This window comes from Anguilla rostrata, chromosome 6, assembly GCF_018555375.3.
Source record: "Anguilla rostrata isolate EN2019 chromosome 6, ASM1855537v3, whole genome shotgun sequence".
In the NCBI taxonomy this organism is placed as follows: domain Eukaryota; kingdom Metazoa; phylum Chordata; class Actinopteri; order Anguilliformes; family Anguillidae; genus Anguilla; species Anguilla rostrata.
In genome coordinates, this window is record NC_057938.1 from 37,832,216 (window position 1) to 37,858,056 (window position 25,841).

At 41.3% G+C, this 25,841-nt stretch overlaps 1 protein-coding gene across 1 annotated transcript; it reads right to left on the reverse strand.

The window, feature by feature from the left end:
• Window positions 1–430: 430 nt before the first annotated feature.
• Window positions 431–21,790, reverse strand: LOC135257079 (placenta growth factor-like). The gene is made up of 7 exons (XM_064339501.1): window positions 21,061–21,790; window positions 4,586–4,622; window positions 3,673–3,869; window positions 2,880–2,959; window positions 2,379–2,405; window positions 2,116–2,178; window positions 431–900 (listed from the first exon to the last, which is right to left on the reverse strand). Exons 1-7 carry the CDS (start codon window positions 21,136–21,138, stop codon window positions 873–875), a joined length of 510 nt encoding a protein of 169 aa, XP_064195571.1. The 5' UTR covers window positions 21,139–21,790; the 3' UTR covers window positions 431–872.
• Between the last annotated feature and the right edge of the window lie 4,051 nt (window positions 21,791–25,841).

The window sequence follows — 25,841 nt, forward strand, 5'->3', positions numbered from 1 at the left end:
AATTAAAGCTGACAGTTTGCACTTCAACCGTTTACTCATTAAATTTACCTGCTGAGCCACTCAGCAGTCTAGCTGATATCTTGAGCCTGTGTAACTGGTTGTATAAAAGCACACCACAATTTCTTGCAAAAAGAATGCTAATTGTGTCCATTTTTGTTTGTTTTTTTCCCTCACTTGAAAATCAATGTGCTACAATAGGATAGAATGTTCTGTATTCAACACTTGTGCATGTTACATAGGAATATTCAGCTGTTTTAGACTGTACACAGGAACAGTCACATTTGTCCATTCAAAGAAAATCTCTTTTTGTCATTCAACATCTTCACAGGAAAATCAGTGGTGTCAATATATCACAGTGAATGTCCTTGTCTTGTTAGGCACATGCAAGCCCCTTTGTGAGGGGTAACATATCAGTCCAAGGAAAAGCAGACAGACAACACCTAGAACACATTTATTTTACAGACCTTGATTGCATAATATTTGGATAATAAATAGTTTTTTAGACATACACAATTATGGTGGTAATCAATAATAATTCAATGAACAAACACCCCAAAACACAGATCGTAGTCTTCCACAGTGATTAGTCTCTATGTGGACCCTCGATCATAGTCGATACTTTTTGCAGTCCTCCTCAGGAACACATTATGAGGTCAGGATGACATTAAAATGATCTCTCATTGGTGAACGCCCCCCACCCTGGAGACCCTCTGGCCTCCCTGCAGGATCATCGCCAATCAGCTCATCACTGTAGAAACCCTGTCCAATCCTAGATTCAGCCAGCTCCTCAAGACAGTCCACGCAGTCAACCATGGGCAGAGAGCGAACGGGCAGAAGGGGGGGGGGGGGCAAGGGCAGGGGCAGAGGTACAGCTACCTCCGTCTACGTGGAGGAAGACACCTAGCAGGCAAAGACAGGAGAATGCAGGCAGTTATTGCATGATTCCATTTCTGTCTGCTTCGCTTAGAACATCTGGTGGGAGATGCTGACTTAAAATGAGCAACATGCTCTACAGATTCATAAAATATTGTCAGGCAATAACAAATAGAAAATAAATAGGACTAAATAAATAAATAAATAGAATATATTTTCAGCATTGGAATGTAACGAAAAACACAACAAGCTGTGAATGCCACATTTACATTTACTGTAAGCTAAGGATTGATGGTGATGTAGGAAAACTACATAAAGAGATATACTTCTTCTACTTCAACAGAATAAAAAATAATAAAAAAAACAAGTAGTTTGGCCTTCTGGGTTCAATTGGGAATTTTTTTTTTTTGGGTGATTTTGTGCTTTTAGTGCCAGTTTATTAGAATAGTTGTCCTGTGGTCTAAAGATAAGTCATAAGAAAAATCAATTTAATCAGTCAGTATGCACTTCTCAGTCTGTCATTGGCCATGGCACTGTTTGTGCATCCATGTTTCACTTCCTCCACACATATCGGCATCATTCTGTTGGTTAGCATTGATGAAGAGCTCATAATGAGTTCTTGATTACATAATTAGTCACATCTCTGGTGATTGCCAAATGATTGCTGCACTTGGAGTGCCTACCCGGACACCTGCAGGAAAACTGATGAAATTCAAATTGACAGCCAAGATGGTCACGTGTTTCGATATTTTCTCCAGGCCCTATCAGTGACGTAAGATGTAAATGAGGGAAGGAATTTTTATTTGTAACAACCAGAATTAATTAGAGATAAATAAACAGGGGCTTTTTTTTTATCATGCTGGCGTGATCGTTCTTCTGTTGTTTCTTATCAATTATTTTGGGGTGTTCGTATTTTTCCCAATATATTTGCTAAATCTTTGATATTAAATAAGGACCTTTGAAAAGCCAAGATCTCTTATCCATCTACCTATCTCCTTCACACTCATACACACAAACACTTTATACCCCCCACATGCACTATACTAGCCCTATCTAGTTCTCTCTCTCTCTCACACACACACTTTTGTTTTCTCTCTCTCTTGCTTTCTCTTTCACCCTCTCTCTCACTCCCCCTCTCTCTCTCATTCTCTCTCTCTCTCTCTCACACACTTTTGTTCTCTCTCTCTCTCTCTCTCTCTCTCACACTCTCACTCTCTCACTCTCTCTCAGTAGGCTACTCACGTGTCGCATTCTTTTGCATTCTGCCGGTCTTTCCTCTTCCGCCCCCTCTTTCTCGGTCTCTGCCTGCAGAGGCGCAATACCACACAAATGACCCATAATTACCCAAACTCTCTCTTGTCTAACTATGCATACTGTTGGTCGCACATCATTTGTGTATGTAAGTTTAAGTGTATGTGTGTGCAGATACTTGAGTGTGTATACACATGAATATGCGTTTATGCCTGTGCACGTGTTTGCGTGTCCATGTGTGCAAAAATGCTGACCTTTCATTTTTCAAAGTGCTTCGCGGTCTGGAGAGGAGAGAACATCATCGGTCAGTTCAGTACAGGAATCAGTGACATACATTTACATATGTTTCATAATTCAAAAGAAATGGCTGAACAAACATGAACAATTTTTCCATGGAAAGCTCGCATGGAGCATCAATCATAATGATTCATGACTGCAAGACGCCTCCTCTACTGCTGTTCCTTTGAAATCTTTCTTGGTATAGCTTAGTCATTATTTTTCAAATCAGTTTTTTAGGGATGAAAATGAACAACTTGACATGATAATTGTAAAATGCCAGAAAGCTGAAGTTCTGACTTGTGAGATAGTGGTTCACGTTAACAAACATGCATGCTTGTATGAATTCCAACATGCATACACATCTATACACAAATGAGCAAACACACTTACACGTACAAGCACGTACACATATACAAACACACACATGTACGCAGACACACACACACACACACACACACAGATAGGACTCTTCTTACCTACATTCACATGTCTGATGCTCCATAAATGTCATCTCAACATACTCTTTTTCTACATCCCCTGGCTTGATTTTCAACAGCTGGCATAACAGAGAAAGGAGGCAGAATTTAAAACTAGACTGCACATTTGTTTTCTTTTTTTCCCCAGAAATGATTAATCTATCTTTTCCTGACATTATATCTAAGGAATATTTCAGTACAACCCTTCGGCAATGAAAATGAATTTTCATATACTGGAAAAGCACTATGATATAGTGGACAATGCATTTGAAAATAGATCGGTGCTCCATATGTCTTTTCACTACATTCCTATATTTTGCAACTTTTGCTTAATAATACTTTCTGTTTATTATATTCCAGGAAACCAAAATAGCAACCGTTGGATGTTGCAGCATTTTTCAATACACTGTGCATTTCTAAAAAAAAAAGTATGTGTTAAGTCTTCACATCACTGGTATGTTGTTAAATTCTGAAATTATTTCCAGAATGAAAAATAAATCAAGAACAAAAAATATTTTTGTATAAGGGAGAAATACTCATATTTTAAAATAAATCACATTTATATTTAATATTTGAGGCATTTACTTATATATTTGGATATCACTTGATACACTGGAATTTATTGGTATCTCATATTGTGCTTACAAAAATCACCAGTAGAGGTGATGCCAAAGCACATGGCCATCTGATTTCAGCTACAGAAATCAAATGACCTAGTGCTTTGGCAACTGGAAGCCTATAAGCAAAGATGTGGTCTCTCTCTCTGGGCAAGGGTGTGGATTTTTGGGCGTACCTGAGCAGTGAGGTTACTGGTATGGGTAGGGTGGCACTCCAGGTTCTCGTCGCCACAGCAACCAGCACAGCGCCACAGCAAAACGCAGGCCGGGCTGAAGACGTGCTCTACCTCACCGGGGTACTCCTGCACCACCTCCACTAGCTTCTCCATGGTGCGGCAGAAGCTCCGCCCCCACACCTCAGGGAACCGCACCACTGCAACGACAGAAGAACTCATGGCCATCACTCACAGCACTCAGCCAATCTGTGGCTGTCTGATCTGAGCTCACAGATATCACAATATCAGTATATAGTTATTTGTGACTTGTCATGTATTGTGATAATGTAAGGCTGTTCTCACAATATTTTCAGATACCAATGATATCAACCTTAAAAATAAATTATTTATGAATTTAAAAACTTTTACTAGAAATGTACAATATCTTATCATTTGTATTGAGAAAAGTACTGATTAATGGAAAGAAACTATTGTTGTTTGGGACTCAGTGGGATCTATGTGGATACATCGAGAATCTATTCTTAAGCAAAAATGGCAATATATTTGCAAGTATTGAAAAACATATTTGAAGAGTGTCTATACATGCAAATGTATTATTCGATGTATTTTGGGATATTTTTAAATATATGGCAATGTATTTTAATTGTGTAAAAAGTGCTGAGTACAAGCCCTGAGTCTTGGGGCTGGATTGTCACTAATAAAAGGCCTTGTTCTAAAACTACTCATTACTGACTGGGAGACAAACCACCACAGAATTACATCACAGTTAATTAGCTTTGTCTCATAAACTCGCCCAGGCTGTGATTACTGTTACCAATGTTTCCATTCAGTTTGCAGCAAAGGGCAACTGAACACCTCAAACAGATCCTCTCAGTGTTCACAGTGTGGCTTATTAGCCAGAGCAGCTGCTTACCTTCAGTGCTGTGGACTCCACTTGCATATGGAGAACTCTGCAATGGAACCAGAAGGAAGAAAGAGGGTGAAGATACAACATTAATGACCTCATAATGACCTTAATGAATTTTCTACATAAGTCCCCTGTCTACAAATGAAAAACCAGGTTAAAAACTTAATAATAATAATAATAATAATAATAATAATAATAATAATAATAATAGCATCTTTAAAAACAAAGTTAAAACTGCTTTACATGACAGAATAAAACAGAGAAAAATAATAAAATGAATAAAATGGGATGATAATCATAATCATAATTACTCATAATCTTTGTTCACACAACAAAGATTGAAAACCTTTACAGTAAAATGACAAAAGATGATAACATTCAAAAATGTTAGATGCATATCAGATATCCAGTGCTTGTGGCCTTAGAAAGAGAAACAGTGAATTGGTTTCAATATTATATTGTGTCTAAGAATGTCACCTGTTCTCCCCTCCACAAGCATCAAATGAAACATGTTTGATGAATCGATGAAACTGATCACCCTCCCATCTAGACTGAGAGATTACCAGGGGTGCCTTAATTCATATGGGGTTAAAAGATCATGAAAGTAACTTGGGTGCTAGCCCATAACGTGTCTTAAAAGTTAAAATTCAAATTTAACAACTCTGATCCTAAAATGAACCGGAAGCCAATGAACGGACGCTAGGACCGGGGCAATGCGTTCTCTCCTTTCAGATTTTGTGAGGAGTCTTGCTGCAGCCGTAATCTGTGAAAACTTTTTCTGACTCAGGCAGGTGTAAAGGGAATTACAGTAGTCCAATTGTGAAGAGATAAATGCGTGGATTACACTCTATTAGGTTCCTTCACAATAAAAATGATTAAATTCTAGAGAATACCCTGAGATGAAGATAACAGGTGGCCATACTACGAAGGAAGCTTAACATACCCAGGGTTTATTTGCATTAGCTGGCTTGACAAACCCTAACGACTGCAAACGGGCTTAACCGGTACCACAAAGGAGGTCATCAACGAGCTAAGTGATCACGGGTTGCTAATCAAGCTCTGTGCGCACGCCCATAAAAGTGCCGGCGTCTGAAAAAATTAGCCTATAGCAGTACAGCATGGACCATAAGCCAACAGCGTATTTCCCACCTGAGGAAAAAAAGACTGATAAGGATAGACACAATGGATAGACATGAAGAACATAAAAGAATCGTCAAAAAGTAAGACCGATGCCACCAACAAAGGGTATGCAGAAAAGAATTGCTCATGGAAATTTGTTAGTTCATACCGTATTTACCATACCACTACTAACAAATGAATCACCTATCTCACAAACTGTATTATTATTATAATTTGGCAACTGATTCTAGACTCATTCTAGAGCTCCTGTACATTAAACTTGATACAGGATATTTAAAATATTGTCTGAAGCAATCACACCAAAGTTTATTCATGAACTCAAAAATTATGGGTTGTCCCATAAATATGGGAAGTAGATATGAATGTGTAGGGTTCAAGAAGCTTGCATATGTATATGTACTCTGTTGAGAATCTATATCTTTCGAGTGTATCATCAGAGAACATCAGCAGATAAATTTGGTCTCTAAATAATCTACACCCTGCAAAACACCCGCAAGCTCTACCAGATCTTACAGGAATGGAGACGCATTTTTCCGAGGAGCTGATTGGTCAAAGGGCGGTGCTTGTATATGTTTCAGTCTGATAGCCTGAACATAGCCTGCCCCAGACAAGGTCAGCCATGCAACAGAAGGGTATCATGTAGATGGAGAAGAGAAGTGGCCCAAGGACAAACCCCCTGAGGCACCCCACAGATCATTTTCACACAAGATGACTGTGAGTCACCAATAGCTACACTAAAAGTGCTATTTTGCAGGTAAGAGTAAAACCAGTTTAAAACTTAACTGGTTATGCCCACCTTGTGATTAAGCCCGTTCAATAAAATAGTATTGTCAACAGTATCAAACGCAGCGCTGAAATCTAAAAGAACAAACCCTGATGAATTCCCAGCATCAGCAGCTACAAGCAGATCATTCATCACTTTAAGGAGAGTACTCTCCATGCTATGGTGAGCCCTAGAACCTGACAGATTTTTTTAGCAGTCTGTTTCTGCTAAAAAAATAAATAAATAAATAAAAAAATAAATAAAAAATCAATTGCTCAGCGAAAACCTTAGACAAAAAAAAAAAACAATTGGAAATCAGTGTGTAATTATTCAGGGAGTTTGTGTCCAGCGAGGGCTTCTTAGTAAGTGGTCAAATTATTGCATTTTTATTCAGGCTGGGACAGTACTAGTCACAAGCGATGCACTGATTATAGCTAAGAGGTGTGGAAAGACAGATCCATATAACTCTCAGAAATATGGCATACAGGATGCCAAGGATAATAAAGAGGACTTCATTTTTACCATCATCTCAGTGAGAGTGTCAACAGAGGCTGAATTAAAAGGAGGCAGCAGTCTTTATCAGAATACTTATATGCTGCATTGGAAAGGAAATGTGCATTTGGATATTAGCCACTTTGTTGACAAAAAAGATGAATCACCACTACAGCACCAGTGATCCTGTGTGCCAGCAACTGAGAGTTCAACCAACTCAACTGCTAAGAGAGAAAAGGATGTGTTACTTTTGTGTTACTATATTTGTGTCAGTGTTACTGCTTTTGTGTTACAAATATACAATTTATGTGTTACATAGGTTGACTTCTTAATACACAATGTGCTGAAAGTAACACAAAATGTGTTCTCATTATTTGTTTATTTATTTGAACACATCTGTTAAACATGCCATCTATGCTATGAATGTGGCCCTCTTGTGGCAGTGAACAGTACCGCTCTGAAAATAATTTAGTTGATCACTAATCCTGGCAGTTTATTCCTAGCTGCAGCTGACCCTTTAGCTGGGAAAAAAGAAGATTCCGGTGCGATAGTGTTATTCCCTGTTTCTGGATACTTCCCGTGTACGAATTATAACCAGTGTTACTATTATTTTGTTTTACAGCGAGAGCACATAATTAATGAATTAATGAAGAGCAGACTCAGAAGAATGGCACCTGTGTGTGTGTGTGTGTGTGTGTGTCTGTGTATGCATGTGTGTAAGGGAGAGAGGTAGAATGGAACAGAGATAGCTGAAATTCTTAGACTGCGAAGGTCTTTCCCAAAACAAACAACAAAAAGGATAGCACAATAAAAAAACAAACTCCGGCTGTCAGTGTTTGTGTGTGTGTGCGTGTGTGTGTCTGTGGGTGTATGTGTGTGTGCGTGTGCGCTTGCATGCATGCTTGTGTGCATGTGAGCTGGTGTTTATGTGATGGGGGAGTGGATATCCAGACTTACATGCAGGGCTACTCAACCCCAATCCTGCAGGGCTGTGTGGCTGCAAGGCTACTCAACCCTGGTCCAGCAGGGCCACACTGCCAGGTCAGCTTCATCCACAGGAATGAGAGTGTGATCTATCCATTCACTTCAGATGATTGGCATGTGGTAAAGTACCTTTAGTCCTGAGTCTTTGCTCGCGCAGTTGAGGCAGAAGAGCCGATCATTCCTCAGAGATGAGTAGCATATGCTTCCCATGGTGTTTGTGGATATGATCACATGATCACACAGCCACCATAAAACTCTGACCACATCTGCTCATTGCCTGTGGCATACTAGAAATGGCCTGGAGCCAATGAAATATGAGCTTGCCTTCCAATCAATCAGGAGTGAGACCCAACAGGTCCAGAGACTATTTAGATAAGACTGGATTACTTTATAATCCTCCAATAATGAAACTCCACAGTTCAAACAGTTCATACAGAAACAAGATACTGCAGGCTATGACATGATGAAGCAGGGAAGTACCCATGTAAAACTATACTATTCTTCAGGCTTCTCTCGGTCCTATGCAGGATGCATACAGATCAAGATTTTGCCAGGTTTAGATGCAGTTAACATTAATGTACCTCACTTAACACCCTCAAAACATCAGTGTAGGGAAGGGGAGGGAAGTAAGGCAGAGATGGTTGTTCCTCTCAGTATTGTGTCAGCAATCTACTCTGCTTCTGAATAAAACCCAGCTTTGAGATTCTCTGGGTTTGGTTTGTTTAGTGTTCCCTTGTGCTCCAGCCAGTCATCCACGGTGGGCCCTGGGCTGTCTGTGGGCCTGGGCGGGGCTTCAGGGCTGGTCCAGGGGGAGCCAGGAAACAGCTGGCTTCTGTTTGAGCTCAACCACATCACAGGTTTTTACCCCCCCCCCCCCCCTCACTTCAGGCATGGTCTCACCCCGGGTGGGGAAATGCGGGAGGCAGTCCAATGGGATGCGTCGCACGTGACTGTGGCACCTCCCGCCGAGTGTGGCGGAGGGGGGGGGGGGGGGATAGTCTGCTTCCCCATTCTTGGCACACCGGTTAGGCTATGTGGGGAAACTCACGTACACACCCTGTCTGCTCCCTCACTCTGTCAATGGAATCAGTGGCATCACTCCCAAATTACAATACAGTTACAAATTACAGAGCACGACTGGGGAAGGGAGAGAGAGAGAGAGAGAGAGAGAGAGAGAGAGAGAGAACAAGAATAAAAGACAAATAATAAGAGTGAAAGACAGATTGAAGTAGAAACAAGATAGAGAGGGAACAGGGCCTACCACATTCAACTACCCTTAATGTGTAAAACTGGTAGGAATTATTTGTTTAATTGAGATAAATATGCATAAGACTTCCTCAGATTGCAGCCAGGAACACACAATGAGAGATTTATATTGGTTTCAGATTGGTTTGACTAGGCGCATTGCCCACTGATTTTTTTTAACTCTTGGCTTTGTGTCTTGCATTATCACAGCTGGGGGTAGGGTTTTCCCAAGAAAGCAGTTCCCAGGCAAAGCCGCAACAACAAAAAAAGGGAGGTAGAGAGGGTGCTTCACCTTGCACATCTGAGCCACAGCCATGGAAGTGTTTATGCTGACAGAGGCTTTCGTCTCTCTAATACAGTGGTTCCCAAACTCAGTCATGGGGCCCCCTGTATAGGCTCATTTGCGTTACAACCACATTTACAATCCTGAAATTTTAAAAAGCTACTTTTTATATTTTTTAATTAGGTGCTTTTCACCTTTATTGGTATTATTTATCCTCTTAAATGTTCAGGAAACTGAAATCTGTGAATTATTTGCTGATGTGTTGTTTTAGCACTTTTTTTGCATTGACAAACTGCCAAGAAATATTTTTCAATGATTCTTGCAACAACAAAAAAATATCTTGGCTAAATGGTAGGTTTTCAGTGGGCGGGGTTACATGGGTGTTAGTTATGTAACAAAACCTTAGAACCAGTGAAATTCTTTCTACATGTAATATGTAATTGATGCTTTTGCCACTTTTGTGCCAGTAAGGCAAGCTAAGTTGAAAATGCCTAAGTATTGCCCCTTCTCTGGATGCGGCAAAAGCAAAATTGTTGTGTTTTCCCAAAAATGAAGAGACCTACAAGAAATCGGTTTTCTTTCTGGAGCCCATGGGCACTGCAATATCAGAATAACCCATACAGTCAATATTTGCTGTGTCAATTTTCACCCGGAACTTGTCGCAGAACACGATGGATCAATAGCTAGACCTACCGTTTAGTAGCAACAATTAAATAGCTCTCGAGCTTAGACGTGTGAAATCAAAGAATTTCTTTATTTGGGTATAATGTCAGGAGTTAGGGAATGCTATGGAGTCTAAAGTTAGTGTATAGTAGCTCAGTATTACAACATTATCACACATTGAATGATCTTCAGGTTTAGCTATATGATGGCAAAGCCTAGTTTATGTTGCTTTCTTTCATTTTGTCCGGTAGTGTAAGGTTACTGCATGTGACGACCTGCCCTGACTGGCTCTAACATAGCTAGTGATGACGAATGGTTTATATATGACGTGTGTTACGGATGTGTATGTAAATGAGTGCAGGATACACGCCAACCCTGTCCTTGTCCGCTGAACAGGTCATAATAATTCACTAGTGTTTATCGCAATTTAATGGTTATAACTGGGGTTGAAGACCTGAAAGAAATATTAAGAAGACAATCCATTGTCACTTCTGGAGAATATAACCACAATTTAAATCCAGTTTCCTGGACCTTTAAGCCACATTATGTCAGAAATACCGATGCATGCCATGAAGAAAAAAATTTCCATGTTCATTTTGGGCTTTTTGTGCTAAATGGCAAACAATTACATAAAAAGAAGGAACAATTTATTCATCAAATGAAAGACTAGTGTTGATAAACAGACTCATAATTAGGTTGTTGCACACATAATTTCTTTCAGAATTTTTTCCTTAATCTTGGGAACCACTGCTCTAATACAATGCATGAGGACTCTCCTGTGACCTTACTTCTGGAGACATTGAGGGAAAACTTTACTAGCAAGTGAAACAGCTGCACTCTGCAACAACAAGGCCCATCCCCTCGCTGTGATCTGATTGGGCAAAAATGTGCGTGCATGGTTCCCTGGCAGCCTGTCACAGCTTTGCGGCGCAGCTGGTCAGAATAGTATGATTAGGCAGGCAAGGACTCCTTCAAGGATGATCAGGTGTTTAAAGAGAAAGGATTACGTGACATAAAGTGCAAGCACACCTGGATTTGGCAAACACGGGAGAGGGCAAATATTAGTTTTACAGCACCTTGTACAAAGCACATGATGCATATATATACTGTTGAAGTCAACATAGCAGAATCTCCTGACAATAAGTAAGGACACAAGATAAGTAATGGCACAAAACTCAGCATTCTTATTGTTACTGCAGAAGAATGGTGAAAAGGTTTACGCGGTTGTTATGCAAACCTCTATGATGCTGTAATAATTAATAAAGGATAAATTATTTCCCAATAGCTCATGGAATCAGGGCTCACAATGGAATAACTAGTCTCATAGTTTTATGGGCTGCTTTTTCATGCCACCCCAGAGAAACCTATTGCCCCCCCATAACTTTTCAAATCACAGTACCTGGGTTGCTGAGTGGCTTATCCTGTTAAGGCACTTTTGTAGTGCGCGGATGGGCTTACAGCTAACACCTGGATTACACCTGGAGATTCAACTGCGGTAAGAATCTCTCAAACATCCCCATACTACCTCCATAATTTCAACATCATTTTTGCCAAAAGGCACCATGGATACGATTTCTTTTTGCCAATGAAACCCATACGCACAGCTCCAGAGCCAATCATATCCCTTTCTCATCTAAAACAGCCTTTCTTGGATCTGAAGGGGAAATGGTGGTTAAATACACCCCAGTGAAGGATATATACTAAGGATGAAGACTAAGTGAGAAGGAATGTTTTAAGCTGACCTCAGTTTACATAAATCATTCAGAGGTAGATCAACTCCCCTGTCACCATCTACAACACATTCTGTTATACAACAGTGGCAAACAAATAATAACAGCCTGTGTCAGTGCTGCATTGGCAATTCCAACAAAATGCAATATTTTCATTCTATTTTAGCTGGTGTGGAGCCCCACCCCCACCTCACAGTTTCAGGAACCCTAAAAGCTGAGGGGTGGTGGTTGACAAGGAGGTATTGTATTTCTTTAAAAAGAAGCCACAGGTTACACATGAATTATGGTCAGAAATAAAGTTAATAATGTCAAGCCAAAAAAGCACATGACTGCCATCACCTGCTCAGGTCCCCAGCTCTCAGCCCTCCCCAGAAATCTTTCCCACCCCACTCCTCTGCTACCAGCCCAAATCCTCTGGCTTACAGCACTGCTTACAGTCCTCAGATCACGCACAGAGTGGCCACAAGCCTTTGAAAGTAACAAAAAAATATAATATATCTGCACTGTAGACAGGCCAAGACCAGCAATATGGTGATAGTTGTCCCCCAGCTAATGTTTCAACCTTAAATACAGCCCTATAAAGGCACGTTTAAGGAGGTGTTTATTCCTCTTTGAATTCACAAGGGTAATGTGTGCGAAACGCGAAACTGGAGCAATTTGCACTGTAAAGCATTGCCAAGATCCCCAACAGCACACAATGTATTTTGCATCTGTCCTTTCTATGAGGTCATTTTGCAGGGTTTGGGCAGTGCAGAAGGTCTGTTCTGCCGTAGTCATAGCCCTGGTGACAGACTCCCTCCAAGGTGAGGCGCTGTGAATCTCCCTATGAATCCCCCCCCCCTACAAGGAACACATTGAAATATATGGATTTTCTAGTTTAGGCATTTCAAGGCCGCAGCCATTAAGACCAGCGGAACAGATACAGAGACGTTTTTATCTGTAGCCAAAACCAACAGCCACTTCAATTAACCTCAGCTAGCCCGTAATTACTGCCCATCTCACAAGACTACTGAGTTTACCTGAGAGCTAATGTATTGCCATTGAGAAATTTTCCCCTGAGACCATGCTACTGTGCTCTCTTTTACAAGCAGGGTTTTCTCAGGACAAGAGGTTGGGGGGAACCCTAAAACAGTCAGGTTTTTATGCCCAAAGCTCCAGGCAGAATTCAGCAAAGCAGACACTCATGGGTGGGTTTGAGTAAACACTACTCATAAATCAGGTCCTTGTTTTGGAAGTTCGATACTGCTTGTTCCTGGGTTTTGATGCAAAAAAGTCCACTAATCTTTATCTCATATGGATGGGTCAATCTAATGAACTGGTGACCACTGTCAGCTTTGCCAGATAGCAAGATCAGCTGAAGAATAAAGCCCAGTGAACAAATATTGCCTTTTCTTATCTGAAAGTAAAACCAGGGAAACAAAACCCATGTTCCCATATGACCTATTGTTGCTAATTTCCTGCAATACACACACAGAAGTCCTCACAAAAGGAAGAGGTAATGCCTCTATTACGATAAACCGTACTCTCCCTGGGTAAACCTAAATTAGAGCCAGACGGGAGATCAAAGGCCAGCAGATTTCCTGGATGTATACCACGCCTCCTGTCCTCTGGGAATGGCATTACAAAACAGCAGAACTGTCACTGGGACACCATGAAAAGGCTGTTGTTATTGTGACCCTGTGACAAGATTCCACTGTCATTGCAGTTCTTCAAGTGCTGAGTTTATCATGACAGAAGATTTTGTGACAGGGTAAATAAGATAATTTTAGTCTTATGACAAAGAGTATAATATCATTATAACATGTCTCTGTTACTGAAGCACATTCATGTCGCAGAGTATACTTTGGGCCATAGAAGACAGGCATAATTGTTGATTCGCTTGACCTTTGCCTTGGTCCAAAAACTGATTCATAGAGGCTGCATACGGGATGAAATAGCATCAAATACAAAAATATGGCAATTGACAAAGGTTTAATAGCAAGTTACACAAAGCCTCAGCTAGCAAATGAAGTATAATAATGCAGTAAAATGCTTAAGAGTTCCAGTAAGTGGCAGGAAGGAATGCTCAGATGCACTCATATCATGATGTGTACTGGACATTTTCAAGCTTCATTGAGTGGTTCTTTTAGCTTTTCTGCATCAGGGAGCACCACACCATTAGAATAACCTCCTCCCTCAAAGATTTCCCACATATCACCGGAGCCCCAGTGCTACAAGATTCATCTTGAGGGCAAGCAAGGAGGGGAATGAGACAATGTGTATGGGCTCACCTCACCAGCCACCCAAGAGCCTAGGCTGTTCATTCAGTCTGCCATAGAGCACCACAGCAGTCCGTGTTCATTACTCCAAGCATAACAGCTTAGCTCAATAACTGTTGTATTTCTGTAAAGGAAGCACCTGCTTCGAGTAGAAACAACCTAGGGCTCTTTCTCACAACACAGCCTTTTCACTTCTTAACACTCAACACAGAACAGAAAACGACATGTCAATGGCACACTTATCGTGTAAAACTCTTTCTTATTATTTAGTTAGCATCGCTCTCATCAACAGTTAGGTTTTATTTATTTTTTCAGTTCGGTGTACCTTCTGATGTATGTAATTTCACTCAGCAGTCCATCATGTATGATTTTACCATCATCACCTGGTTCTAAGATGTAAATCATATACACGTCTGGTTTTACAGCAGTGGAGAACCATGACAACACAGCATATGAACGTGCTTTTTTCCCCAATCAATAAAGTATTTGACTGCTTCCAAGAAACAATGAGTCATCGAACTCAATATGCAGTATATCTAATTCCTTCCACATCTTGTAAATTATTGCAACTGGGGGCCTATGGATATTAAAAGGTGTGTACTGAGGGTGATGGAAGCATTCAGTACGAGAACATAAAACCCAGAAAAAAGACATGAGCTTCAAGTCCATTAGAAATTGCAGAAAAATTTATCGACAGTGAAAATTTATCCCTGGAGCTCTAAAAGCAAACTTTTCCTTGTGTCCAAACATCTGCCAAGGGAGGTTATTTCGAAATTACTTGGTGACAGGAAAAGTGATATCATGCAATGTGAGAAAGCCCCACATGCTGTCATGAGCAGCAAGGAACTGAATTAGTTATTTGCCTTTGTAGAAGAATCCTTTTGATAGTTCAGATGAAGCGTGATATATTTTGTGTAAATGGGAACTCTCCCTTAATGCACGCTCAGAACAGTCATTGCAGTCAACTGACTGTAATTTTTATATGCACAATGTTTGTTCCCATGTGACACATATAAATTAAATCACATATTTTAAATCAGTCAAATTTTAATGATAACCTTCACATAAATTAAATACATTGTTTTCAGAGAACAGCCCTAGGTTCCCTGTGATCTTCAATAGGGATGAAGTTTCAGCACTCCATTTACTGTAAGGACAAAGCAGGGCCACTACCCCGGTGACTGACCCTGGAGCTGATAGAGAAAACAGAAGAGGATGGCAGCCCCCAGCTCTGTGCAACTCTCACTGATCCCAAGTCAGTAACTGATGTACAGTACATCCACACAACACCAATGTCAACCAAGCAGGAAGTCTGAAGGGTAAACAGTGCAGGAAACAGAGAGAGTGACGATGGAGGAGCAGAGACAGCAACGGACATTGACGCAGAACCCCCACACGAGATGGGAAACCCCTTCAAACCACGGCGCTCGGTCCAGGCAGTGGCTGTTCTGGCAATGGAACTGAGGATCTTTCTATCCCATCAGCATAAACATAAGCCAGAGACCGTGACCCTGGGTCATGTTCCACTGAAAACCAGGCCAAACGGAACTCCCCATTATGGGCTAGACCAACTGTGATACTGACAAAAGAGCCCAAAAAACACAGTATAAATCAACTGGAGAGAGATGGACATCTTCCAGTCAACAGACAGGGAGTACAGCCAGTGCCTCTGGTGTTTTAGACTAGACTGCATTTTTATATAGCACACTATCCAGAAACTACTGCACAAAGCGCTTTACAATGAATGCCTCTCATTCACATGCACACTCACTCACTCACCGGCGAAAGTCAACCATGCAAGGCACCAACCTGCTCGTTGGGAGCAGTTGGGGTTAGGTGTCTTACTCAAAGCCACTTTGACACACCCAAATGCCCTGGGGATCAAACTGACAACTCTCTGGTTGCCAGATGACCGCTCTACCTCCTGCGCTAATTGGAGTGCTAAAAAAAGCACCATTAGTGACATGGGCCCTCAGAATCCCACGCTGTCTTAAAACTACATACAGCACAGACATGGTTCAAAGCTTGAAATAAAGAGCACATTTGTCCCAAAAAAAAAAACCCTGGTCCTATGGGAGTGTCACTCAGTAAACATACAGGACAAATTTATTCTATAAAAACAACAAATAAATCCAAAAATAGTTTTGCATTTTCTTTATTCTGTCATGATTACATGTACGTCTGATACTGGATGAAACCAAATTTCTTTTCCCAATAGTACTCCAGGATACCATGATAAAAGTTTGGGGTAAACAAAGCAGTAAAATTTGATGTACATATTCCCAAAGGTGGGAACAAGTGTCCTGCCCCAAAACCTCTTCAAATGGCACCAAACCTCTCAAAATTGAAATATTGTGTGTACATGGTACCCTCAAGAACCCCGCAACACAATATTCTTTATTTACCCATTCCTTCTTTTTGACTAAGCCTTGTATTTCAGTCAAAATGTGTCCTTTAGGTGAGCTTCTATGTGCAAACTGTGTCAAAAATGGTTACTTATCATGCACACAAAATTCACTTAGAAACAATCAAACCACTTGGTTTTGCCTTGCTGTGTGCTCTGACCTGCGCTCAGATGTCAGACTGCTGTAAGTCATTCTTGTAAGTAGTAAGTAGTGTGCTGTAATTTTCATATGCAAACTGTGGCTGTAGAAAATGAGGCAAAGCCTCCCACAGCACCCATTGTATTATTTATCAAAGCTTACAAAGCAATTTCACAGGAAAGTATGAAGTGAGGGAACTCATGTCTTTCACTAACAGCCTCATGCAGACACACATACACACACACATGCGAGCAGGTGCCGCTCTCTTCAATAACAGTTGATTTAACTGTGCTGACCTCTTACCTTTGACCTGTCCAGTTTCATAAAAATCTGCCAGTAGTTTTCTCATTACATTACATTACATTACAGGCATTTGGCAGACGCTCTTATCCAGAGCGACGTACTCCCACTGGCATAGCTCATAGCATCAAAGAGGTACACAAGCCACTTGATCACAATGGGTAAGCCCACAAGGAGGAAACTTTGAACAATTTACATATGAAATTAAATCGTAAATGATTTACAATAATATGAGACTATTGCAGTGTCCTTATGCAAGCATTTGCCAATAAACACACAAAGCTCCAATAAACAATCAATAAAGCGCGCGCTAATCTTCCACTCATGCTATGCGAAAACGAAAAGTGAAAGTAACTCGGTACGCAGTGCAATAGCTAAGCCACAATTTCAGCAAGAACGAAGCCATAAACTACATTGGAAAGCTATGTAAATGAGCTTGAAGAATACATGACTAAGGTTACTGTAATGTATACGACATATCCAAGCAGGGGAAAACGTCACGAAGGGTAGATCATAGAGGGCGTTGACTTTTTCAGGTAGTAGCTTGTGGGCAATAAAAGCCATTTTCCTCTATTACATTTCAAAATTTCTTGCACTCTTAAATGCCCAAAATTGATTTTCAATTTAATGTTATTCTGAAAGAGCAAATCACTTCAGGGATTCGCATGCAGCCCTCAAATGTGCAGTACCTCCACATAAACAGCAGGTAATTAACTTTTATCTAGCTCAAACTTTAAGTAAAGGTGTAATCACATGCACGTCAAAGTGGGATTTTGAAAAACTACATAGTCATGATTTTCTGCATAACCAACTCTTTAAGGTACAATTTGATCATAAAATAATTCTATAAATGAGGCCCCTGGTGTCAAAAACCCATTTCAGCATGACTGTGGCAACATGTCCTGACTGCGTTTGCATTATGCCATGACTGCTAATCTGTACCAGGAGATGAAAAGGTCACAGATGTTTGCATAGGGTTGGAAGGGTTTATTATTTTTATAATTATTTATGAACTTATGAGATGGAACTTTCCCAGGGCAGCATGCACTGCTACATGTGTTTTACATATTATCCATTTTTCATAGTGGGATATTTACTGAAGCACCTCGGGTTAAGTCCCTTGTGCAACTTTTGGGGTTGAAACCTAGCTCCCAAAGCCCCTAAGGTTCATAATGCTGCAGGAATGTCCCCATCATTCCGCAAGATGTACATGGTTAATGCAGACCAGCGCCCAGTGGGGGTGGGGCGGGGGGCGGGGGGGGGCAGAGAGAGAGAGAGAGAGCCTGCTGCCAGGCTTTGGTAATGTATTTCCTGCCAATTAAGCATCTTGAATTTTAAGATTCAGGGAGAGGCTCTTCACAGACATTTATGCATGAGTATCCTGAACCACATGGCACTACATTTGGTTTCAAAGAAAAAAGACCTGACTATGAGCAGACAGATACCTAAATGAAAACGCATAAGTGAGCACATTCAACAAGGATTGGAATAACAGATACAAATGAGAAACATCTGTGCTTTCGCAAGATTTATGAGAAATTAAACTGAAATTAACAATGCAACCCTGGGCAATCACAGTTGCTTCAGACACCCATTCCAACTTAAAGCAGTTATCCAATTAGAGCTTTTGAAAAAAGCAGATAACAAGCTTCTTACATGAAATGCAACTCACTCAATTTATCATTTTCCTGGATTGTGGAATATTCCTTATATTTGAAAAGGTACTCAAGGCTGCTAGAAATAATAACACAAACAAATCAATGTGCCTCCAGGAGAATCTAGGGCGAAGGTAACTGAGCTGTGTATAATCATGGCATAAATCAAGAATGAATTTGTTATGAGTTTGGGATTAATCCAAGATGAGTTTGCTATGAATCTGAGATGAGTAAGCAGGAGTCCAGGATATTAGTGATAAGAGCAGTATGATATTGCTGTAAATTTCAGAGGAATCTGGGATGAGCTGTCGCTAGGAAAAGTGATGCCGGGGGAGACTGCAGACTGAGTTTATGGATTTGTGAGAGGCAAGTACCGCTTGACTAACACTGACCAGACCAAACAGAGAGTAGAGTGTCTGCAGTTCCACTAGTGCTCAAATGCTTATTTCGTATCTCAGGCTCTAGGTCTTCCAGCCCCTTTTAATACCTGCTTCATGACATTAATTTATCCGGGGTTTGGAAGACAAGCATGAATGAGTGTTTGTTGTGTGCACAGAATCATAGATAATTCAGGAATGGACCATTGGTTAGGTGTGCCCTGTCTAGTTTGGTACTGTACAGAAAGCTTGTTAGCCCTGTATAACCATAGGCTAAATGTGCCGAGGACCTTATACGGAAATCTGCTTTTGCCAAAAGGTGACTGGTTTTCACTATGGCTGTCCAATGGTGGGACACTGAAGAAGTTAAAGGAACATGCATTATGTGTCACAAGAGGATCAGGGAGCCCTCTAGGTACGGTAGAAGAGCAGCAGGAGGCTGGTATACAACCGTCATGGCGTGGAACTGCCACAGGTTACCCACTGTGGGGAGTCGGCAACGACTGAAGCAGAATAACAGTCGGTCTCGTGAGGAGACCTGGGGAGAACTTCCTGTGTGCTCCTGGAGCTGAGCGACTGCTGGCTTCATTTCCTTTTCACATTAATGAGAGGGGCAGATGTACAGCGCCAGAGAATGGGAAACTTCCATACATCCTCTCGACTATGCAAATGAGACTCTAATCATGTCAATCATGTTTCTCGGTGATGGGGAAGATTACAAAGACTAGTCAAAAAGGCAGTGCCTAAATGTAAATCAAAGATGAACTGGAATCAACTAACGAGCGAGTCATTCAAAGCCCATCATGTACTTTGCTAAAAAGCTGCTAAAATAAGGTTGTTGTTTTATCCAGCAGCAGATATGGACAAGCTATCTTCTCTTGTTATTATTGGCTGCTTGTAAATAACATGGTCCTTATTGCTGGGCTTTCAATAGAGTGATGGCAGGGATAAGGGGCATAAGTTATAACCGTACAATCAAAGCAAACAAGCCCACAGGGTGTGGTGAGGTTGCTTTGTGTTTTCCTAAGTTACATGCATCACTGATATTGCCCTGAAGGCATGACACTGCTGTTTCTGGCTGGACAACTGTCCACCGCCAGAGAGCGAAACCTCAACTTACCATGTGGAAGATATTGTTCTGGCAATGCGGCATATAGTTTAAGGGACTGGACACCCAGGACCAAGCAACTAGAAGGTTGCAGAGTCATGTTTAATTACTAGTGCAAGTCTAACAGAAAACACTAAAGAATTGTAAATATAAAGTGCACACAAGTACATTCTTTTCAATATTTTATTTATTTTTACAATAATGTCATACGAGTCATATTAGTCATTGACCTTTAGCGGCCATCGTTTTGCAATTCACTTGACCTGCTTCAGTAGGCTAACAGCTGAAAGAAAATAAACCATATCAAACTTGTGAGCTGTCTTGTCATGTCCAAGCCAGCTAGATAAATTCTGAAACGCTGATGCTGAATTTAAAGAGTGCGAACCACGTTGAAACAATACCTCAGTGTCCATCACACAATCATATGATTTCCACAGTTGAACCCATGTTCTGTAGATATGCACACATGCCAGACATTCTGAATGACCAGCGCTGCTTTAATCGTTTAAAGGGGCACTTTGCAGCCACTCCATTCCAAAACTTTAGTCGCAGTTTTTCCAGAAAGGGAGTTGTGATTAGTGGTTGAGTTATGCTGTCTGACACTCATCACTATAACCTACCCGATTCAACCGATAATTCCGGTGACACGAATTCACAGGGTAACTCCATTAATTAATGAGTGCTAACTGAGTGTGCGCCAATATTAAAATACCAACTAAGCCATAATCCACATGGCAGAACTTCATTTCATCACCTTATGATCGAATGGTTAATATTTTACCCACCCTGAAGTCACGACTCACTTTTCGAAATGAAAAATTACTTTGAGAGACGGGGCTTTCTTCCCAGTCAGAGGACGTAGCTACAATTGGGAAACAGCTGTGAAATGCATTGCACGCGATATGACCATGCTTAGACTGCGGTTCAAAGATCACCTTACCTGAACAGGTGAACAGCGGAGAAGGATATTGGAAGCAATCAGCGTGATGCAAGAAAGGAATATCATTTCGAGTGTCATCCGGTTTTAAATACGCCACTTGCGGTGTTCTGAAACAAATCAAGCAAGCTTAGTCCGAATTCCAGGATAGTGTTCAGGAAAATAAACCGGATTCAATGAATTCATGAAAACAAAAATCCCGCCACTTTCAGCGGAGACAATTTTTCCTGTATCCTTCTTCAGAGTTCGTCTTGAGTGAATGAGCGCATCGTCACGTACTGCAGGAAAGCTGCCACCTGACAAACTGCCAGACGTAGTTTCAAAGTTTCGCTACAGCATGTTCATAATAGATGTCAGTAACATTTGTAGCCTATACTGTAGCCTACATGTCTTGACGTTTCAGCGACATGTATGCGTGACACGCACTTTAAAATAAAATCACTCCCCTTTGATAAAGTTGTAAAATTGTATCGAGCGGGGAGAAATTCGACCTAGTTTATGGCTCAAAATAAAATGAAATACATATGTTTAGTGTAACAGTGCGCAACCGATATTGGCCATATATCGGGAATTTTAAAATACAGATCCTGGAAGGAAATTATTCACTGGTTCGAATAACGGAAACCAAGTTTGTGCGCTGTCTCGTTCGTCTCTCTCGTGTATTTTCTCTCCATGCAGACGGTGCCGTACATGGAATTAAGTGATTCTCACTACCTCTTAGCACATAGACTGAACCCTCCCTACAGCCTCTCGCTCCTTCGGTCCTTCCCCCTGCCGCTCAAACGCGGGCTGGTATAAATAAGTACTGTTATGCTTCTACATTGCACAAAAAAGAAAGAAAGAAAAAATCTCCTGCTGAACATATTGGAAATTAAATTATTGTGGAGATTTTATGGAGAGGAAAGATCTATGCCTTTTTCTGAGTGATGACTATTAGGTCATTGATCTTACCACTTCCCCTGTGGCTACAGTCTAGGAACTTGTCTGCTCTGGCCCAAAGATCTTGCTTGCTCAAATTTCACACACGATTACTAGCCACAAATACTCCCAACTGCATCACCAGAGCAAATATTAAAATTACATTATGGTTACTGTAAAATAATCTACCCTTCCCTGCTTCTGTGAAAAGTGTCCATGAATGCAATAACCGCCCAAGCAGAGGAGTCCAGCTGTAATTCTTCACCAAATAAATTCTGATTTCACACATTGATGGACATTGCAGCAGGTGTAATTGTTCTTTGAGAAATGTTACACTCGACAAAAATCAATGCAGAGATAAGCAGTGCTGGCCTGAGTCAGAGGGACAGTGGCTGGGAAAAAAACGTGGCAAACTAGAGCAGAGGTGAGTCAGATGGGCCAGTGCCTGGAAAAGATGTGACCTACAGAAACACTGAAATCTGTGCCACAGGGTGCAACTGCCATACATGTGTGTGACATTACAGAAGGATCATTCTTCCAAGGCCTGACTTTAGATCAGTATCCATCTTTAACTGAAGATCACTGGAGTTTGCTGCAAGGACAGAAAACTGGTCCAGACTGAGTAGCTTGCTGTAACTCTACTGGCTTACCCTGTCCTTACTATGAACTAAACTGGATGTTCATGGCTGTGGATAACTGATACTTAATGAGAATTGTATCTTTTCGGGTCTGTGTTCTGTAGTAGTTCCTATACCTTTCGATATGTACTTATTGTACATTGCTTTTGATAAACGTGTCTACCAAATAAAATGTAATGTTATGGGTGGTTGATGACATAAAAGCATCAACATTAGCTGTGATTTTAGATATAGCTGACAGTCCTTATTAATTTGCTGGGCTGAGAAACTGGCACAAGTGCAAGTTGGACCCTGTAGTTCAGGACAGAGCTTGGCCCATGTTATAACTCAACTATGACCGGTAGTCCACAGCAACAGCACACAGAAGGCCTCATCCCACAAGGAGTAGGGTGGGTTTAAGTTGACCAGAGTTAGGTTATTGCTACATAAATTTCTCCCATGGACGTTCTGGCAGTCTCCCAAGGATGTAGCATGAAGATTACCATTATTTTATTGTTACTTAAAAAGGGAAATGTAGGGAAAATATCTGCTATTGGTTGGGAGGGGGGGAGCTTAAAATTATTTCATTTTCAAGCCTTGGAGATGGAACTCAGTTCCACCCCATACCGTTTTCCCCATGGCACCCTCCATGACAGATGGCCTTTCAACTTCTACTAAGAAATTGTTATCCTACCCATAAACCAGATGTGTGGGAAGGATCAGTGAGCCGGGCAGTGGAGGTCTCGTACGGCTTGCACGACAACCACTCCCTCAGAGTTTATCTGTTGCATGGGATCCAGCCCCTGCCATGGTGCAGGAATGCAGGAGTCTGGGATTCTATGCTGAAGTCCTCCACACACTTGTATCAGCTCTAAAAGATAGCTTGGATTAATGCTTTTTGAACGGACCACACTTGGGGTGCCTGCGTTTGTAAACACTTGAGAGTGCAGGCCAACTCAACATCTTCACAACCCGTCAGTCTGTGTTTTCTGGAATGGTTGTGGGCTATTACTCATGGAATTAACAGATAAAATGTTATATGCTGAGGAATACAGAATGCCTTAGACGAAATTCTATAAGAGAAATTTTAGTAAGAGACTGAAAGAGCTTGAAGGAGGGAGGGGTCCGGATGCAGTAATGGATTATTGTGGGTTGGCATTTTTCAGTGCACATAGTCTGCGGAACAACACAGCCAGAGGAAACCAGACCCGGCTGAGATGGAAATTGAATCCATCTTTAATCAATCAAATGTACATATACATTTGTTTTATTAACAAAAAGCACAGAAAAAAATTGTTTGGCAACCAGACCACTTCTGGAAGAGGCCAGGATAAAGTGGTCAGATTTGAAATTTAAGAGGTATGGACTAAATCCAAGCATGTTCACAGTGCTGTTCATACCCTAATGCAAGAGGAGGGACAGTCCTTAAAGAACACTCGGGGCACCTCTTTAAAAACAGTATCAGCATTTTGCCATGTAGTTTTCATGTAACGTGCGTTTAATTGGTCCTGGAAAACAAATCCAAAGTTTTGTAGGAATCAACATGTATGTATTTGAAAGGGAAGCACTTGGTTAGCCATACCAAGACATTGGGTCTCAAGGCAGTTCTGATACACTTTCTCAGGGTTTTATATTTCCACACCACCTTGGCCTCTGGAGACATGAGTTATGCCACATCAAGTTGGTATAACGGACTGAAGTTGCTATTCCCCCTCCTGCCTATACAGTATGTGAACTTACCCGGAGAATGAAAGGACTGAATCTCGGGATTTAAAGTCCATTGAGCCACAACGTGAACATTATGGAAATGAAGACTGGGAAAGAGGTGTCCCTGTCCTCCTCCATTACTTCACTGAGCCATTCAAAGAACTTAATTTCCAACTGCGCTTTCTACCCACCTCCCATTGGCTCCCTGACTTCATGACAGAACCACTACTCTGGAGTGGAAGCATTTCAGTCTTCATGTGTTGTTTGTTTTATAATGCATGTACGAGGAAGGAGCTAGATCATCATCAGCTTAGACAGAGCATGTCCACCTATTTCCTTCATTTCCATCCATATCTGTGGAAATCTGAGCACAGGAAAGCAGCTTTTGGGTTGCCGCGGGGTGTCCACTGATTCCCCCACTCCCTACATCTGCTCTGCCTCCCTCTCCAAGCACTGCGCAGTAAGCACCGTGAGACAAAAGCTTTAAAATCTACTTAATTGGTTGGGGAGAACAGCAAAGACTCTACATTTCTGTTCTATCATAGGATTTCGGATATGCTTCAATTTCTGGGTAATCCGGGACCTAGGGGCTACGTTTGCAACACAGCTGAACTGGTCAGGTTTTTCCTTGTTCTATTCCTATCGCTGGGTCATGACCCCGATAGCTTCCGCCCCAAAATGGGCCACTCGGTGAGATGACATAAAAGGAAAAACATGTGAAAACACGAAGGGAGGTCAAAAGTGGTTTCATTAGGAAGCTGTGTGCAGAAGCAGACTTCCCACCACAAAGAAGTAGTTGCCCTCCACAGAGCTGTACCCCAGAGGAATCAAGCTCACCAGCAGCCTTCGCTGGCACAGTATTATTATTTTTAGCATGCTTAATAAGCAAATCAAGCTGGAAGTATATATCACCCTTTGTCCCATTTTAAAGGTTCTCCATTTTAAATGTTCTCAATGCTCAGGGATAAGCATGGGGGGTAATACACTTCTCTGAGTCAACCAGGGGAGGATGGGTTTCCCCCTTGAGCCTGGTTCCTTCCAAGGTTTCTTCCCATCTGCCACAGGGAGTTTTTCCTTGCCTCTTTTGCCTTAGGCGTGCTCCTGTGGGGGTTTAGGCCATGGTTGTCTGTAAAGCGTATTGTGACAACTGATGTAAAATACGCTATACAAATAAAATTTGATTGACTGATTGAGTGACTTCACCCGCAGTCATTGTGAAGCCACTACCTGAAGAAATCATGACAGCTATAGCCCAAATGTCAGCTATGTTTCCTTCCCACCCTTCGGTAAAGCAGAAGGGGGCAGAATATCCTGGGGTATAAAGGCATTTATGATGGTGGTCACCTCATCCCAGGACTAGTCATGCACCTATTATTATAAATGACAACTTCTATGTCCAGAAACTTTCATGGGCCTTTCAGGCCTTGTCCTGTTTTTTTTCTGTACTCATATCTTCTCAATTTTTCACATGTTTTGGACATGCAACTCTAGCCTGGTACTTGTGTGGCTGTAGGTGCGGCTATTGATCAAATAGATACAAGA